The 20,000-nt window shown below is 47.5% G+C and overlaps 1 protein-coding gene across 1 annotated transcript in view; it reads right to left on the reverse strand.

Annotated features, from left to right (window-relative positions):
* LOC143274608 (lactase/phlorizin hydrolase-like) overlaps nt 1-20,000 on the reverse strand; it is a 53,050-nt gene that overhangs the window by 18,017 nt on the left and 15,033 nt on the right. The window contains exons 11-20 of the mRNA XM_076578475.1: nt 19,690-19,868; nt 18,908-18,989; nt 15,776-15,959; nt 14,803-15,045; nt 12,962-13,094; nt 8,376-8,560; nt 5,940-6,208; nt 4,356-4,416; nt 1,550-1,680; nt 679-936 (exon numbers count right to left, since the gene is read on the reverse strand). Of these exons, the coding sequence (XP_076434590.1) occupies nt 679-936; nt 1,550-1,680; nt 4,356-4,416; nt 5,940-6,208; nt 8,376-8,560; nt 12,962-13,094; nt 14,803-15,045; nt 15,776-15,959; nt 18,908-18,989; nt 19,690-19,868 (1,725 nt within the window). The remainder of the gene's footprint in view (nt 1-678; nt 937-1,549; nt 1,681-4,355; nt 4,417-5,939; nt 6,209-8,375; nt 8,561-12,961; nt 13,095-14,802; nt 15,046-15,775; nt 15,960-18,907; nt 18,990-19,689; nt 19,869-20,000) is intronic.

Here is a 20,000-nt window from a genome sequence, read left to right on the forward strand (position 1 = left end):
AAGCTGCTTGGTCCAAGTACACAGCCCAATTAGACATTAGGTCGGATATATTCTATCCATGGTCAGCCATGACCGAAGGACGCCTACTTCACTTCACTACACCACCACCACCACTACTACTACTACTACCACCACCACCACTACTACTACTACCACCACCACTACTTCTACCACTACTACTACTACTACCACTACTACTACCACCACTACTACTACTACCACCACCACTACTACTACCACCACTACTACCACCACCACCACTACTACTATTACCACCACCACTACTACTACCACCACTACTACCACCACCACCACTACTACTACTACCACCACCACTACTACTACCACCACTACTACCACCACCACCACTACTACTATTACCACCACCACTACTACTACCACCACTACTACTACTACTACTACCACCACTACTACTACTACCACCACCACCACTACTACTACTACCACCACCACTACTACTACCACCACCACCACCACTACTACTACCACCACTACTACTACTACTACCACCACTACTACTACTACCACCACAACCACTACTACTACTACTACCACCACTACTACTACTACCACCACCACCACCACCACCACTACTACTACTACTACTACCACCACCACCACCACCACCACTACCACCACTACTATAGTACCACCGACCTTGTCTCCATATTCCCTGAAGCACAGGTCAGCGTAGTCCCTGTAGAGAGGGACGATGGATTCGACCAGCCAACCCCCGGCTTTCTGCAGCGCGTTGGGCAGGTCCCAGTGGTACAGGGTCACCATGGGCTGGATGCCGGCGGCCAAGAGGGCGTCTATCAGCCGGTGGTAGTAGTCGATCCCCGCCTTGTTCCGGGACTGGAGGGTGCCGTCGGGAAGCACGCGGGGCCAGGAGATGGAGAAGCGGTAATGGCTCACCTGGACAGGTGGGAGGGGTTGGGTGTGTGTTTGTTTGGGGGTGGGGGGGGTGTGGGAGGGGGGGTGTTTTGTGTGGTGTGTGTGTTGTGTAGGGTGGGGTGGGTGTGGCAGGGGTGTGGTGTTGTGGTGTGGTGTGGTGTGGTGTGGTGTGGGTGGTGTGGGTGTGGTGTGGTGTAGGTGGTGTGGGGTGGTGTAGGTGGGGTGGGGTGGTGTAGGTGGTTTGGTGTGGGGTGGTGTGGGGTGGGGTGGTGTGGGGTGTGGTGAGGTGGGTGTGATGTTTACCTGACATCGATCTCTGATGAGACACAAAGGTGACGGCGACGACGCTGATGACGACGATAGTGATGATGATGATGATGATGATGATGACGACGACGACGATGATGATGATGATGATGATGACGATGATGATGATGATGATAACGACGACAATAACACTATTGGCACTGATGATGACGACGGCGACGACGCTAATGGCGAAGATGGTGATGATGATGATGATGATGATAACGATGATGATGATGATGGTGATGATGATGATGATGATGACTACGACAGCAATGACACTGATGACGATGACAGCGATGAAGCCACCCAGCGGCCCGTGTCTCACCCCCAGGTCCTGCAGCATCCGGACGTCCTGCATGTAGTTGTGGTAGCTGTCACAGGCCACGTCGCCCGTGTCACCCCCGTCAATGTGGCCCCCCGCGTGACTGAAGGCGTCCCAATTGCTCTCTCCTTTCCCTGTGTAGGTATAGCGTCAGGAAGTCTGTGCTGTGGTGTGGTGTGGTGTGGTGTGGGTGGTGTGGGTGGAGTGGTGTGGTGTGTCCCAGTTGCTCTCTCCTTTCCCTGTGTAGGTATAGCGTCAGGAAGTCCGTGCTGTGGTGTGGTGTGGTGTGGTGTGGTGTGGGTGGTGTGGTGTGGTGTGGTGTGTCCCAGTTGCTCCCTGTGAAGTTATAGAGTCATGAAGTCTGTGTGGTGTGGTGTGGTGTGGTGTACTGTGGTGCACTGTGGTGTAGTGTGCTGTGCTGTGGTGTGGTGTACTGTGGTGCACTGTGGTGTGGTGTGGTGTGGTGTGGTGTGTTGTGGTGTGGTGTACTGTGGTGTGGTGTACTGTGGTGTGGTACTGTGGTGTGGTGTGGTACTGTGGTGTGGTGTGGTGTGGTGAATGAGTGTGGTGTGGTGTGGTGTAGTGTGATGTGCTATGCTGTGGTGTGCTGTGCTGTGCTGTGGTGTAGTGTGATGTGGTGTGGTGTGCTGTGTTGTGGTGTGCTGTGCTGTGGTGTGCTGTGCTGTGGTGTGCTGTGCTGTGCTGTGCTGTGGTGTAGTGTGATGTGGTGTGCTGTGCTGTGCTGTGGTGTAGTGTGATGTGGTGTGCTGTGCTGTGCTGTGCTGTGCTGTGGTGTAGTGTGATGTGGTGTGGTGTGCTGTGCTGTGGTGTAGTGTGATGTGCTGTGCTGTGCTGTGGTGTAGTGTGATGTGGTGTGGTGTGCTGTGCTGTGGTGTGCTGTGCTGTGCTGTGGTGTGCTGTGTTGTGGTGTGCTGTGCTGTGGTGTAGTGTGATGTGGTGTGGTGTGCTGTGCTGTGGTGTAGTGTGATGTGCTGTGCTGTGCTGTGGTGTAGTGTGATGTGGTGTGGTGTGCTGTGCTGTGGTGTGCTGTGCTGTGCTGTGGTGTGCTGTGTTGTGGTGTGGTGTGCTGTGGTGTAGTGTGATGTGGTGTGCTGTGCTGTGCTGTGGTGTGCTGTGCTGTGGTGTGCTGTGCTGTGCTGTGGTGTAGTGTGATGTGCTGTGCTGTGCTGTGGTGTGGTGTAGTGTGATGTGCTGTGCTGTGCTGTGGTGTAGTGTGATGTGGTGTAGTGTGCTGTGCTGTGGTGTAGTGTGATGTGCTGTGCTGTGCTGTGGTGTGGTGTTGTGTGATGTGCTGTGCTGTGCTGTGGTGTAGTGTGATGTGGTGTAGTGTGCTGTGCTGTGCTGTGCTGTGCTGTGCTGTGCTGTGGTGTAGTGTGATGTGGTGTGGTGTAGTGTGATGTGGTGTGGTGTGCTGTGCTGTGGTGTAGTGTGATGTGGTGTGCTGTGCTGTGCTGTGGTGTAGTGTGATGTGGTGTAGTGTGCTGTGCTGTGGTGTAGTGTGATGTGGTGTAGTGTGCTGTGCTGTGCTGTGGTGTAGTGTGATGTGGTGTGGTGTGCTGTGCTGTGCTGTGGTGTGGTGTGCTGTGGTGTAGTGTGATGTGCTGTGTTGTGCTGTGGTGTAGTGTGATGTGGTGTGGTGTGGTGTGCTGTGGTGTAGTGTGATGTGGTGTAGTGTGCTGTGCTGTGCTGTGCTGTGCTGTGGTGTAGTGTGATGTGGTGTGGTGTGGTGTGCTGTGCTGTGGTGTGGTGTGCTGTGGTGTAGTGTGATGTGCTGTGCTGTGCTGTGGTGTAGTGTGATGTGGTGTGGTGTGCTGTGCTGTGCTGTGCTGTGCTGTGGTGTAGTGTGATGTGGTGTGGTGTAGTGTGATGTGGTGTGGTGTGCTGTGCTGTGCTGTGCTGTGCTGTGGTGTGCTGTGCTGTGCTGTGGTGTAGTGTGCTGTGCTGTGGTGTAGTGTGATGTGCTGTGGTGTGGTGTGCTGTGCTGTGCTGTGCTGTGGTGTGATGTGGTGTGCTGTGGTGTGCTGTGCTGTGGTGTGCTGTGATGTGGTGTGCTGTGCTGTGTCCCAGTTGCTCTCCCCTTTGCCTGTGGATTTTGCGTCGTGGTTTTGTTGTTGTTGTTTGCAAATTAATTTAGCAATCAGTTCATTATTCCTGTCAGATTGCTGGACAAAGTTCAACAACAACAACAACAACAACAACAACAACAAAGAAGTAGTTGTACAAAGAAAACATCTATCTTTGTAAAAATTTAGAAAAAATCCATGGGCAAGCGGTCCTGTTTCAGACTGTGCCTTACAAAGAGGTGAACACGAACTACAGGAACAGGAGCCAGTTGCATTGCTCGGACGGAAGAGCCTAGTATGGTCGTAACCCGCTACTAACTGTGTGTAGTATGGAACTGACCAATAGCGTAGTTCGGTCAACGTAGGCATTTAGTCAAGTGTAACTGTCAAAAAATTAGAACCAAGCAATGCAACTGGCACTGGACTGTAAATTGTTACTATTACATTGTTGTTCCCAGAACAATCTTCCAATAACAACAACAACATTATCATCAACAACAACAATCATCATCATCACCATCATTGGCCCCAATGTCGATACTGATAAAACAGTATTTCAACAGTAGTTCCTGGTTGGTAAGTGATGTGACCAAGCCATCAAGAGGATCAGGACTTTTTATGAATATATCGCTTAAAATCTGTAGTGTGCGCGCAGCTTTGAAACACACACACACACACACACACACACACACACACACACGCGCGCACGCACGCGATGGTCTTACCATCAGCATTCCAACCCCCCTCCACTTGGTACGCCGCCGTGGCAGCCGCCCACACAAAGTCCTGAGGAAACATTGACAGTCATAGTTTTTTCTCTGATCTGTATAAAATCACATAGTAAGGGGTGGGACAGAGAGAGAGAGAGAGAGAGAGAGAGAGAGGCAGAGAGACAGATGGGTGGGATATAGAGACAGTGATGCAGAGAGGAAGAGAGAGAGAGGTGGAGACAGAGACAGAGGGAGAAAGAGAGAGAGAGAGAGAGAGAGAGAGAGAGAGAGAAAGGGATGGAGCAGAGAATGAGAGAGTCAGGTCAGAGAGGGAGAAAGGGAGGGTGGGAGCGATGGGAAAGTGAGATTGAGAGAGTGGGGGAAGAAAGAAAGAGAAAGGCAGAGACAGAGACATAGAGGGAGAGAGAGAGAGAGAGTCAGAGAGAGAGAGAGACAGAAAGTGAGAGAGAGAATCAGAGGGATGAAAGAGAGACAAAGAGAGACAGACAAACCCCCACCCCCACCCCCCTGCCCTCTGATCGCCTTCCTTGGGCTTAAAAGCCTGTGGAATAACACGGGGCACTGAACCACACAGCCACGTGAGTTGTAGTGATAGAGTTTTGTGTTTATTCCCTTCTTTTCTGTTCCGTTCCTTCATTCTGTCTTCCTATTCCTATTGATGTCTTTCGTTCTTGTCCTCACGGTTTGCCATGTTCTGACGTTTTCTTTGATACTGAGTTGTTGTTCATTGTTCCCCCCCCCCACTCCCCCCACCCCACCCCCACCCCCCAACCCCTCTTACTGAGAGGCCAACATCTATTCATTTTTTTATGAACAAATCATTTGAACCTGACAAGAACCCCCCCCCCCCCCCCCCCCTCCCCCGCCAACAACCACCCTCTTCACTTCCCATCGCTCCTCCCCACCCCCCTCACCACAGGAAGTTCAGTTTTAGTTTCTCAAGGAGGCGTAACTGCGTACGGACAAATCCATATACGCTACACCACATCTGTTAGGCAGATGCCTAACCAGCAGCATAACCCAACGCGCTTAGTCAGGCCTTGAGTACATGCTTATATCGATATAATTGTGTACCTATCAGAGTAGATTTCTTCAACAGAACTCTGCCAGAGGACAGCATTCTCGTTGCCATGGGTTGTTTTTTTTTATCCAGCGTGCCAAGAGCATGTTGCACACGGGACCTCGGTTTATCGTCTCATCTGAAAGACTAGACGCTCAGTTTGATTTTCCAGTCAAACTTGAGAGAAAGGGCGGGAACGGGAGTGATTCGAACCCAGACTCTCACAGACTCTCCGTATCGGCAGACCACCGTCTTCGCCATTCTGCTACCTTCCCCCTTCAGTGAGGGGCCAGGACTATGATTTTTTACCACCAAATCATCTGAATCTTAATATATTTATATATATATATATATATATATATATATATATATATATATATATATATATTTATATATATCATATATATCAATAAAAATCAAGTCCCCACAACCACCTTTTCACCTCCCACTCTCCCCGCTCCTCCCCCTTTCAACCCCACCCCACCTCCCTACCCACCCCAACACCCCCTCCACCACACCTTAGGAAAACTCCCATAATAGAACCCCTCAGACATCTCGGGCGCCGTGCCCCAGCCGCCGGGCTGCGTGTAGCCGGGTTTGAACCCCCGGTCGGCGATCAGCGTGCGGAACCAGCGGGCCGAGGCCTTGGGCGTGCGGGGCCGTGCCGGATCGTCGAAGTCGACGTGGTGGATGCCGAAGCGCTCGCTGTAGCCCGTGTTCCACTCCATGTTGTCCATCAGGGACCACGCCGTGTAGCCCCGCACGTTGCAGCCGTCCAGCTTGATGGCTGGAAACATCATCAACGTCGTCGTCGTCATCGTCGTTATCGTCGTCGTCATTGTTGTCATTATCATCATCGTCGTCGTCGTCGTCATCGCCTTAGTTATTGTAGTCGTCATCACCTTCATCATCGTCATCGTCGTCGTCGTCATCATCGTTGTCGTCGTCGTCATTGTCATCGTCATCGTTGTCATGATCTTTATCGTCATAGTCGTCATCATCCTCATCATACAACAACGACAACTACTACTACTATTACTGCTGCTGTTACTACATTACTACTACACCTTAACCATACAAAGTGAAATATAATAAAAACAACAACAACAACACTACAACATCAACAACAACAAAATAACTCTCGAGACAACTGCACAGACAGAAAAAAAATCCCCATACAACACCACCAACACAACAACTCCCCATGCAACAACACCAACAGCAACACAACTCCCCATACAACACCAACAACACAACCCCCCATACAACAACAACAACAACACAACCCCCCATACAACAACAACAACAACAACAAGCACAACTCCCATACAACAACAACCACCCCCCTCCCATACAACAACAACACAACCCCCCATACAACAAACAACTCCCCATACAACAACAACAACAACACAACTCCCCATACAACAACAACAACACAACCCCCCATACAACAACAACAACTCCCCATACAACAACAACACAACCCCCCATACAGCAACAACAACAACAACACAACCCCCCATTCAACAACAACAACAACTCCCCATGCAACAACACCAACACAACAACTCCCCATACAACAACAACAACAACACAACTCCCCATACAACAAAACAACTCCCCATACAACAACAACAGCAACAACACAACTCCCCATACAACAACAACAACAACACAACCCCCCCACCCCCAGCCCACCATACAACAACAAAAACTCCCCATACAACAACAACAACAACACAACTCCCCATACAACAACAACAACAATAAAACAACCACCCATACAACAATAATAATTCCCCATACAACAACAACAAAACAACTCCCCATACAACAACAACAAAACAATTCCCCATACAACAACAATAGCACCAACACAACAACTCCCCATACAACAACAACAACTCCTCATACAACAACAACAACAACAAAAAAACTCCCCATACAACAACAACAACAACAAAACAACCCCCCATACAACACCAACACAACAACTCCCCATACAACAACAACAAAACAACTCCCCATACAACAACAACAAAACAACTCCCCATACAACAACAACAACAAAACAACTCCCCATACAACAACAACACAACTCCCCATACAATAACAACAACAAAACAACTCCCCATACAACAACAAAAACAACACAATTCTCCATACAACAACAACAACAAAACAATTCCCCATACAACAACAACAAAACAACTCCCCATACAACAACAACAAAACAACCCCCCAGACAAAAACAACAACAAAATAACTCCCCATACAACAACAACAAAACAACTCCCCATACAACAACAACAACAAAACAACTCCCCATACAAGAACAACAAAACAACTCCCCAGACAACAACAACAACAACAAAATAACAACCCAGACAACAACAACCCCCCAGACAACAACAACAAAACAACTCCCCATACAACAACAACAACAACAACAACAACCCTCACCTCCATACAACAACAAAACAACTCCCCATACAACAACAACAAAACAACTCACCATACCACAACAACCACAACAACAACAACAAAACAACCCCCCAGACAACAACAACAAAAGAAACCCCCCCATACCACACCCCCCAGACAACAAAACAAAACAACCCCCAGACAACAACAGCAACAACAAAACAACTCCCCCCCCCCCCCCCCCCCCCGACAACAACAAAACAACCCCCCATACAACAACAACTCCCCATACAACAACAAAACAACTCCCCATACAACAACAAAACAACTTCCCATACAACAACAAGAATTCCCCATACAACAACAAAACAACCCCAAATACAACAACAACAAAACAACCCCCCATACAACAACAACAAAACAACCCCCCATACAACAACAACAAAACAACCCCCCATACAACAACAAAACAACCCCCCAGATGACAAACATCAAACAGACAACTCCGCAGATCCTGAACAGCCCACCTTTGAGCACCTCGCTGATGTAGAGTCTGAAGAAGTGGATGCGGTGATCGTCGTACAGACTGCCGTTCCGGTCTGAGATGCCGTTCTCAGTGATGTAGACAGGGATGTTGTTGTAGTTGGCCTTGAACCAGTTCATCATCTTCCGGATCCCGAAGGGCGTCACCCACAGCCACCCCGACCCAGACCTTCCACCAGGGGAGTGAGGGGTAGAGAGGTAATGTTCAAATCTCGCCTCAAAACTATAACCTCTTCTCTCCGTTTCCTTTGCAGTAAGTTCTCAAAGCTATGCTGAGGTCACGAATAAACAATGAGGCCAGGAGAATAAACTATGCTGAGGTCATGAATAAACAATGAGGCCAGACAAACTATGCTGAGGTCATGAATAAACAATGAGGCCAGGAGAACAAACTATGCTGAGGTCATGAATAAACAATGAGGCCAGAACAAACTATGCTGAGGTCATGAATAAACAATGAGGCCAGGAGAACAAACTATGCTGAGGTCATGAATAAACAATGAGGCCAGGAGAACAAACTATGCTGAGGTCATGAATAAACAATGAGGCCAGGAGAACAAACTATGCTGAGGTCATGAATAAACAATGAGGCCAGAACAAACTATGCTAAGGTCATGAATAAACAATGAGGCCAGAACAAACTATGCTAAGGTCATGAATAAACAATGAGGCCAGGAGAACAAACTATGCTAAGGTCATAAATAAACAATGAGGCCAGAACAAACTATGCTAAGGTCATGAATAAACAATGAGGCCAGGAGAATAAACTATGCTAAGGTCATGAATAAACAATGAGGCCAGGAGAACAAACTATGCTGAGGTCATGAATAAACAATGAGGCCAGGAGAACAAACTATGCTGAGGTCATGAATAAACAATGAGGCCAGGAGAACAAACTATGCTGAGGTCATGAATAAACAATGAGGCCAGAACAAACTATGCTGAGGTCATGAATAAACAATGAGGCCAGGAGAACAAACTATGCTGAGGTCATGAATAAACAATGAGGCCAGGAGAACAAACTATGCTGAGGTCATGAATAAACAATGAGGCCAGAACAAACTATGCTGAGGTCATGAATAAACAATGAGGCCAGGAGAACAAACTATGCTGAGGTCATGAATAAACAATGAGGCCAGGAGAACAAACTATGCTAAGGTCATGAATAAACAATAAGGCCAGGAGAACAAACTATGCTGAGGTCATGAATAAACAATGAGGCCAGAACAAACTATACTGAGGTCATGAATAAACAATGAGGCCAGAACAAACTATGCTGAGATCATGAATTAACAATGAGGCCAGGAGAACAATCAACAAACAGTAAAGAGTGGTAACTCTCTCCGTTTACAAGGTACACTACTTTAAGTCAATGTTGCTTATGCAACCGATTCAGCAAACACACAGGGAAATAAAAGGTACATTGGATCAAACCCAGACACTTCCTCAAAAAAGGAAGCGCCGGGCTTGTCCTTATAACGATCATTTGATATGTGCACACAGCAGCAATGACAGAAGAAATGTCCAACATAAAGTAACTTTTATTCAAGACCGGTAAAGCCTTTTAATCCTGAATATGATATACAGAATATTCGAACAACACAGAACTCTGACTCAGATCCCTCATAAAGAACAACATATAGACTAGGCATCTCCAAATATCAAGCGTTGACATTTTCGGTCTGTTGCACGTGAAATACGTTATGTAACACATCGTGCCCGCCAGGTGTCGACTGGTTCGAGTCCCAGATACAGTCCGGTATTTCTGTCACCACCCCGCTACCCTCCACACGACACTGAGTGTTGGTCTGGGTGCACGTCTTTCGGAAAAACCGATAAATTGAGTCCCCGTGTGCAGCACGCGACTGGAGCTCGAGAAAAGAACACGCAGTAACAAATGAGCCCGACATAATGTGGAAAAATCCACTTAGACAGTAAAAACAACTACACTTGAAGACATCATACAATGCATGTCTATCAGCCTGAAGACAGAATACAATGCATGTCTATCAGCCTGAAGACAGAACACAATGCATGTCTATCAGCCTGAAGACAGAATACAATGCATGTCTATCATGGCTATCAGCCTGAAGACAGAACACAATGCATGGCTATCATGGCTATCAGCCTGAAGACAGCATACAATGCATGTCTATCATGGCTATCAGCCTGAAGACAGAATACAATGCATGTCTATCATGTCTATCAGCCTGAAGACAGAATACAATGCATGTCTATCAGCCTGAAGACAGAATACAATGCATGTCTATCATGGCTATCAGCTGAAGACAGAATACAATGCATGTCTATCATGGCTATCAGCCTGAAGACAGAATACAATGCATGTCTATCATGGCTATCAGCCTGAAGACAGAATACAACGCATGTCTATCATGGCTATCAGCCTGAAGACAGAATACAATGCATGTCTATCAGCCTGAAGACAGAACACAATGCATGTCTATCATGGCTATCAGCCTGAAGACAGAATACAATGCATGTCTATCAGCCTGAAGACAGAATACAATGCATGTCTATCATGGCTATCAGCCTGAAGACAGAATACAATGCATGTCTATCATGGCTATCAGCCTGAAGACAGAATACAATGCATGTCTATCATGGCTATCAGCCTGAAGACAGAATACATGTCTATCATGGCTATCAGCCTGAAGACAGAATACAATGCATAGCTATCAGCTGAAGACAGAATACAATGCATGTCTATCATGTCTATCAGCTGAAGACAGAATACAATACATGTCTATCATGGCTATCAGCCTGAAGACAACATACAATGCATGTCTATCAGCCTGAAGACAGAATACAATGCATGTCTATCATGGCTATCAGCCTGAAGACAGAATACAATGCATGTCTATCATGGCTATCAGCCTGAAGACAGAATACAATGCATGTCTATCATGGCTATCAGCCTGAAGACAGAATACAATGCATGTCTATCATGTCTATCAGCCTGAAGACAGAACACAATGCATGTCTATCATGTCTATCAGCCTGAAGACAGAATACAATGCATGTCTATCATGGCTATCAGCCTGAAGACAGAATACAATGCATGTCTATCATGGCTATCAGCCTGAAGACAGAATACAATGCATGTCTATCATGTCTATCAGCCTGAAGACAGACCACAATGCATGTCTATCATGGCTATCAGCCTGAAGACAGAATACAATGCATGTCTATCATGGCTATCAGCCTGAAGACAGAACACAATGCATGTCTATCATGGCTATCAGCCTGAAGACAGAACACAATGCATGTCTATCATGTCTATCAGCCTGAAGACAGAATACAATGCATGGCTATCAGCCTGAAGACAGCATACAATACATGTCTATCATGGCTATCAGCCTGAAGACAGAATACAATGCATGGCTATCAGCCTGAAGACAGCATACAATACATGTCTATCATGGCTATCAGCCTGAAGACAGAATACAATGCATGTCTATCATGGCTATCAGCCTGAAGACAGAACACAATGCATGTCTATCATGGCTATCAGCCTGAAGACAGAATACAATGCATGGCTATCATGTCTATCAGCCTGAAGACAGAATACAATGCATGTCTATCATGTCTATCAGCCTGAAGACAGAATACAATGCATGTCTATCATGTCTATCAGCCTGAAGACAGAACACAATGCATGTCTATCATGGCTATCAGCCTGAAGACAGAATACAATGCATGTCTACCGCTGTACTGTAACGACGTACTCTTCACAGGGGAAAGCAGCCTGAAATTTATTCCCAGGGATCTGTTGTGATTTATTTAATCATGTATCTTTGTTGAATACAGCCAGGTCAACCGCACAGGACCGCACTGTAAAACTGTAACTATAGGTTCACCTGAACCAGAAAAAAGGGTTAAACAGGCACCAGTACAGTGACATTTAAGTAATGTGCGAAATTTATTGCATTACACTATTGCACTACAATGCAAGAAGCACTGCAATACAATGAACTACAATGCAACACAACACAACGCAACGCAACGCACAAAATACAATACAATACAATACAATACAATACAATACAATAAAGTCAAATGAAATTACAAATAATAGAATACACAACACAACACAATCAACACAACAAACACAATACAATACAAAACGATACAATACAACACATTATTTTACAACGTAACGCAACACAACACGCCACAATACATCACTACAAAATACACCACAACCAACACAATACATTACAACGTAACGTACCATACCACACCACGCCACACAACACCACACACACACACACACACACACACGCACGCACGCACGCACGCACACACACACACACACACACACACACACACACACACACACAAATACACACACACACACAAAACCACACACACACACACACACACACACACCACCACCACCATCACACAACACTACAACACACTACAATATCACTGTAGTAAGACGATCCACAGCAAACCCCCCTCAACCCACCCCACCCCCTCCGACCCCTCCCCACCCCCCCACCCCCCTGCACCCTGACCCCCGACCTCTCCGGGGGACCTCACTGACCCGATCCACGTGGGGTCGGTGGCCCCCTTGGTGGCCTGGTCGTTGTAGTAGTTGGGGGGCTGGGCCGCGGGCTGGGGGTCATCACTCACCAGACCCGCGTTGTAGAAGTTCGAACCCAGGAAATCCGCTGTCCCTGTCAGCACACAGGCACGTGCGCGCGCGTACACGCACATAATTATGCATACACGCGTAGGTGCGCACGCAGTTAACATATGTTCATAGGCACACACACACACACACAGAAACACAGACATAACACACACACACAACACACACACACACACACACACACACACACACACACACACCCAACTATTCAACAATTAGATCAGCCTTCATTCAATCAGCTTTCGCTCGCTGCTCAGCAATCTTTACAAACAGTAACAGCAACCTTTACCACCTGTTGCAGTAACCTTTAACTTTTCAACTGATTCAAGAAACTGTAACAGCAACCTTTACCATCTGTTGCAGTAACCTTTAACTTTTCAACTGATTCAAGAAACTGTAACAGCAACCTTTACCACCTGTCGCAGTAACCTTTAACTTTTCAACTGATTCAAGAAACTGTAACAGCAACCTTTACCACCTGTTACAGTAACCTTTAACTTTTCAACTGATTTAAGAAACTGTAACAGCAACCTTTACCACCTGTTACAGTGACCTTTAACTTTTCAGTTCAAGATCCAAGACAATTTCATGATTTCATAAACAATGTCTTGAGAAAAAAAAAAGAAACAACTCGAGTGGCAACAAGCTTGCAACTAAATGTTACAGCAGAAGTTCCCTTTAACCCTTTACCATTAATCCTTTTCCCGTGACTATTTACTTTTAACCATTTGCCTTAACCCTTTACCTTTAAAGATTCAGTTCTGCATCTGTGACCATTTACATTCAATTACTTAACTTTAACCCTTTACCTTTAATCCTATGACTCTTTACCTTCAATCTTTTACCTTTAACACTTTACCATTAATCCTTTAGTTTTTCACCTTTAACCCTGTTCCTTTAACCTTTTGATCTTGTACATCTGACACCTTTAACCTTTTTTTTTTTACCTTTAACCCTTTATCATTAATCCTTTAATCTTTCACCTTAAACCCTTTACCTTTGACCCTTCAATCTTTTAGTTTTACCTTAAACACTTTAATCTTTCACCTTTAACCCTTTAATCTTTTACCCTCAGCCCTTCAACGCTTTCCCTTTAACCATTTAATATTTAACCTTAAACCTTTCACCTTTAACTTTTTAATCCTTTTTACCTCTTTCACCTTCAACCTTTTACCTTTAACCCTTTAATTTTTACATTCAACCCTTTATCTTTAACACCTGTGACCCTTTCACTTTAACCCTTTAATCTTCTACTTTCAAACCTTTACCTTAAACACTTTCATCTTTTACCCTCAACCATTTAACCCTTTCCCTTCTGAACCCCTTTATGAGGGGCGCAATAGCCGAGTGGTTAAAGCGTTGGACTTTCAGTCTGAGGGTCCCGGGTTCGAATCTCGGTAACGGCGCCTGGTGGGTAAAGGATGGAGATTTTTCCGATCTCCCAGGTCAACAAATGTGCAGACCTGCTAGTGCCTAAACCCCCTTTGTGTGTATACGCAAGCAGAAGACCAAATACGCACGTTAAAGATCATGTGATCCATGTCAGTGTTCGGTAGATTATGGAAACAAGAACATACCCAGCATGCACCCCCCCCTTCCCCCCGAAAACGGAGTATGACTACCTACATGGCGGGGTAAAAACGGTCGTACACGTAAAAGCCCACTCGTGTACATACGAGTGAACGTGGGAGTTGCAGCCCATGAAGGAAGAAGAAGAAGAAGAATCCCTTTACCTTTGATCAGCTGTTTCTCCTCCTCACTGAACGCGGGCAACCTGCTCTCCTTCAGGCCCTGCTCCACACTCCTGTTACCCACCCGCCACTTCATCACGTCCGGGTAGTCCCCGTTGACCAGGATCGGGTGGCCGAACCACCCGCCGTAGAACTGGATGGACCGTTCGGCCGCCTCCACGTCCGAAGGGTTGAGGGGGTCCAGGGGTTCGCTCCACCCGTAGTTGATGGTGATGCCCACCTGGCCTGCAACGGGTGTGTGTTTGGTTGTAACGCCTGCGTCATTTTGTGTTTTGTTGCAACGACTGCGACGTTTTGTGTTTTGTTGCAACGACTGCGACGTGTTGTGTTTTGTTGCAACGACTGCGACGTGTTGTGTTTTGTTGCAACGACTGCGACGTTTTGTGTTGGTTGTAACGCCTGCGACGTTTGTCATGGTCGGACACAACGCACTCAGGAAACCTTGGCGATAATCCAGCGCTCTGACCGTTCAACCACGGAATTTGAGGAGCTGGCCCGACCCAGTTCTACTGACCCAACTCTACTGACCCACCTCCAGTGACCCAACTACTGACCCAACTCCAATGACCCACCTCAACTGACCTATCTCTACTGACCAAACTCTACTGACCCATTTTCAGTGACCCGGAAGCAGTATGGCTGAGTGGAGGACCTGCAGCGTACAGCTGTCTTCATCGCGGAGACTGGGGTGTCCATCTGACGAACGGGAAGAAGGAGAGGGAGAAGAAGGAGGGGGAGCAGGAAGAGAAGAAGAAGAAGAAGGCCACCACTACAACCACCACCACCACCAAGAACAACAACACAACAACAACAACAACAACAACAACAACAACAACAACAACAACAACAACAACAACAACAACAACAACAACAACAACAACAACAACAACAACAACAACAATAAGATAAATATTTGAAAAACAATCTAAAAATCGAGCGGGAAAGGAGATCATACCTTTCTGCGAGGCGGCGAATGTGGAACGGTAGAGGCGGTAGGTCTTGGCGTGGGCAAGGATGAGGTTCCTCCCGGCGATGTACTGGTTGACGGCCAGGTTGCTGATCCCCGGGGCAAAGACCCCCTGTCCGTACCCCAGGATGGTGATGATGGGGGGCTCATTGAACGTGATCCACAGCTTCACCTGTCCCAAAGGTAAGGGGTCGGGTTTTACACGGTGAAGAAGGAAGGGAGGGAGGGTGGGAGGAAATGAGGGAGGGAGGGAAGAAGGAAGGAAGAAAGGAAAGGAAATGGACTGAGGGAAGAAAGAAGAAAGGAAGGAAGGAAGGAAAGGATGAAGGAAGGGAGGGGGGGAGGGAGGGGGGGGGGGCAGGAAAGAAAGAAGGATTGACAGGGAGGGAATAAAGAAGGGAGGGAGGAAGAGATGGAAGGAGGGAAGAAAAGAAAGAAGGATGGACATGGAGGGAATAAAGAAGGGAGGGAGGGAGGAAGGGAGGGATGGAAGGAGGGAAGGAAAGAAAGGATTGACAGGGAGGGAATAAAGAAGGGAGGGAGGGGGGAGGAAGGGAGGGATGGAAGGAGGGAAGGAAAGAAAGAAGGATTGACAGAGAGGGAATAAAGAAGGGAGGCAGGGAGGGAGGGATGGAAGGAGGGAAGGAAAGAAAGAAGGATGGACAGGGAGGGAATAAAGAAGGGAGGGAGGGAGGAAGGGAGGGATGGAAGGAGGGAAAGAAAGAAGGATGGACAGGGAGGGAATAAAGAAGGGAGGGAGGGATGGAAGGAGGGAAGGAAAGAAAGAAGGATGGACAGGGAGGGAATAAAGAAGGGAGGGAGGGAGGGAAGGAGGGAAAGAAAAAAAGAACGACTGACAGGGAGGGAATAAAGAAGGGAGAGATGGAAGAAGGGAAAGAAAGAAAGAAGGATTGACAGGGAGGGAATATAGAAGGGAGGGAGGGAAGGAAGGAAAGAAGGATGGACAGGAAGGGAATATAGAAGGGAGGGATGGAAGGAGGGAAGGAAAGAAAGAAGGACTGACAGGGAGGGAATAAAGAAGGGAGGGATGGAAGGAGGGAAGGAAAGAAAGAAGGATGGACAGGGAGGGAATATAGAAGGGAGGCAGGAAGGGAGGGATGGAAGGAGGGAAGGAAAGAAAGAAGAATGGACAGGGAGGGAATAAAGAAGGGAGGGAGGGAAGGAGGGAAAGAAAAAAGAACGACTGACAGGGAGGGAATAAAGAAGGGAGGGAGGGAAGGAGGGAAGGAAGGAAAGAAGGATGGACAGGAAGGGAATATAGAAGGGAGGGATGGAAGGAGGGAAGGAAAGAAAGAAGGACTGACAGGGAGGGAATAAAGAAGGGAGGGAGGGAGGGATGGAAGGAGGGAAAGAAAGAAAGAAGGATTGACAGGGAGGGAATAAAGAAGGGAGGGAGGGAGGGAAGGAGGGAAAGAAAGAAGGATTGACAGGGAGGGAATAAAGAAGGGAGGGAGGAAGGGGAGGAGGGAAGGAAAGAAAGAAGGGTTGGATAGACGTAGGAAGGAGGGATTAGGTAGATAAACGAAGCAAGGAAGAAAGGAAGGAAGGAAGGGTTGGAGAGATGAAAGAAGGAAGGCCCCAGGAAGGTAATGATGGGGAGGGGGCGGAGGGGGGGGGGTTAAGGGGGGTTCGTTGATCGTGATCCACAGCTTCACCTGCCCCAAAGGTAAGGGGTCGGGTTGTTGTTCTTTACAGTAACGAAGGAACGAAGGAGGGAAGGGAAGGAGGGAAGGAAGGAAGGGAGGGGGGAGGGAAGGAAAAGAGGAAGGAAGGAAGGGGGGAAGGAAGAGAGGGAGGAAGGAAGGGGGGAAGGAAGAGAGGGAGGAAGAAAGGGAGGGAAGGAGGAAGGAAGGAAGGAAGGAAGGAGAGAAGAGAGGGAGGAAGGAAGGGAGGAAGGGAAGGAGGAAGGGAGGGGGGAAGGGAGGAAGGAAGGAAGGGAGGAAAGAAGGAAGGAAAGCAGAGAGAGAAAGGAAGGACTGAAGGGAGGGAGGGAGGGAGAAAACAAAGGGAGGAAAGTGGGAGGGAGGGAGAGAAGAAAGGAAGGAAAGGGGGAGGGAGGGAGGGAGATACCAAAGGAAGGAAAGTGGGAGGGAGGGAGGGAGGGAGAGAAGAAAGGAAGGAAAGGGGGAGGGAGGGAGGGAGAGACTAAAGGAAGGAAAGGGGGAGGGAGGGAGGGAGAGACGAAAGGAAGGAAAGGGGGGGGGAGGGAGGGAGGGAGAGAAGAAAGGAAGGAAAGGGGGAGGGAGGGAGGGAGAGAAGAAAGGAAGGAAAGGGGGAGGGAGGGAGGGAGAGACCAAAGGAAGGAAAGGGGGAGGGAGGGAGGGAGAGAAGAAAGGAAGGAAAGGGGGAGGGAGGGAGGGAGAGAAGAAAGGAAGGAAAGTGGGAGGGAGGGAGAGAGAGAAGAAAGGAAGGAAAGTGGGAGGGAGGGAGGGAGGGAGAGAACAAAGGAAGGAAAGGGGGAGGGAGGGAGGGAGAGAACAAAGGAAGGAAAGTGGGAGGGAGGGAGGGAGGGAGAGAACAAAGGAAGGAAAGAGGGAGGGAGGGAGAGAGAGAACAAAGGAAGCAAAGTGGGAGGGAGAGAAGGAAGAAAAAAACGGAAGGAAGGACGCGACCTGGGTTTATCGTCTCATCCGAATGACTAGACACTCCGTCTGATTTTCCAGTCAAACTTGGGAGAAAGGGAAAGAGCGGGGTTCAAACCCTGACCCTCACGGCCTTTGTGTTGGCAGATAACCATTCTGCCGCCTTGCACATCATCTGCCGACAGTGAACATACTTTCAAAATGAGTCCATCTGAAAACGATGTATTCACCCTTTTTTTTGTCATTTTAATTATTAATAATGACACTCAAAATAAAGAGACGCAACAGACATAGAAGACCAGTCTGAGTGTTTTGCATTCTCGTGTGATACTGGAGAGGGATGGGGGAGAGTGTGCGTTATCCTTGCTTTTTGGGGGTCGGGGTGGAGGTTCTAGTCTTCTGCCGCCTCTCTCACATTCACAACTTTTCTCTCACAATCCTCTTGTCTGTGTGTTTTGATATCTATGTATATATTTTATCTTTCCATCATTAATGTTTTACAATTGTTTATATTTACCCTGTCGCCAAATTTCTCAAAGCAGAAGCGAGCGTAGTCCACGAAGAACTCCTGGATCTGTTCGTTGAGCCACCCGCCGTACCTGTGAAACAAACTTCAGCTAGTCAGCTGTTGAACAGTTCATTGTGTATATGCATGCATGTTTTATCGTGTTCAGTGAAATTCATGTTGGGCCTACATAGTGTATGGAAAGCATTGTGAACACAATCACTCAGCACGGAAATTAAAACAATTGCTCTGCATGCATTCATGCTTGCATGCTTCTTGAGAATTCATTCATTTATTTGGTTATTTGCTCGTTCGTTCATTCATTCGTTTGTTAATTGATTCATTGGTTTTATTGATTCACTGGTTTACTCAATCACTCCAGAAACAACAAGAGCGTTTGTTAAGTCATACACCAAGATCATCATCGTCATCATTATCATCACTTTCATCACCAACACCATAATCACCATCCTCATCCTCATCACCATTATCACCATCATCATCATCACTCACGTCTCTTCAGAACATGAAGCAATAGTTGAGAAGGGTTCCGGTGATAAATGGTATCATCGTTGTCGTTATCATTTTCGTCATCATCACCATCATCATTATCATCATTGTCGTCATCATCACCATCATCATTATCATCATTGTCGTCATCATCATCACCACCATCACCACTCACGTTTCTTCTACAGAACGTAAGGCAAGAGTTCAGAAAGGTTTCGCTGATCGTCATCGTCATCGTCATCGTCATCATCATATCACCACCACCAGCACCACCGCCCCCTCACCTTTCCTGCAGCACCTGAGGCAGGTCCCAGTGGTACAGGGTCACCATGGGCTGGATCCCGTGCCGCAGCAGTTCGTTGATGAGGTTGTCGTAGTAGCGGACACCGGCCTGGTTGGTGGAGGACCTGGTGCCGTCCGGCATGACGCGAGACCAGGCGATGGAGAAACGGTAGTGGGTCACCTGGGGGAGACGGCTGGTGGTCAGTGTGTGCGTCGGGCTGGCTGCTGGGGCGTTTGCTGGTGTTGTGTTGTGGATGGTTCGTTTTTTGTTGTTGGTTGTTGGATTGTGTGTGTTGGGGTGGGGGGGGGGCTG

This window comes from Babylonia areolata, chromosome 29 (assembly GCF_041734735.1).
Source record: "Babylonia areolata isolate BAREFJ2019XMU chromosome 29, ASM4173473v1, whole genome shotgun sequence".
NCBI lineage: Eukaryota > Metazoa > Mollusca > Gastropoda > Neogastropoda > Buccinidae > Babylonia > Babylonia areolata.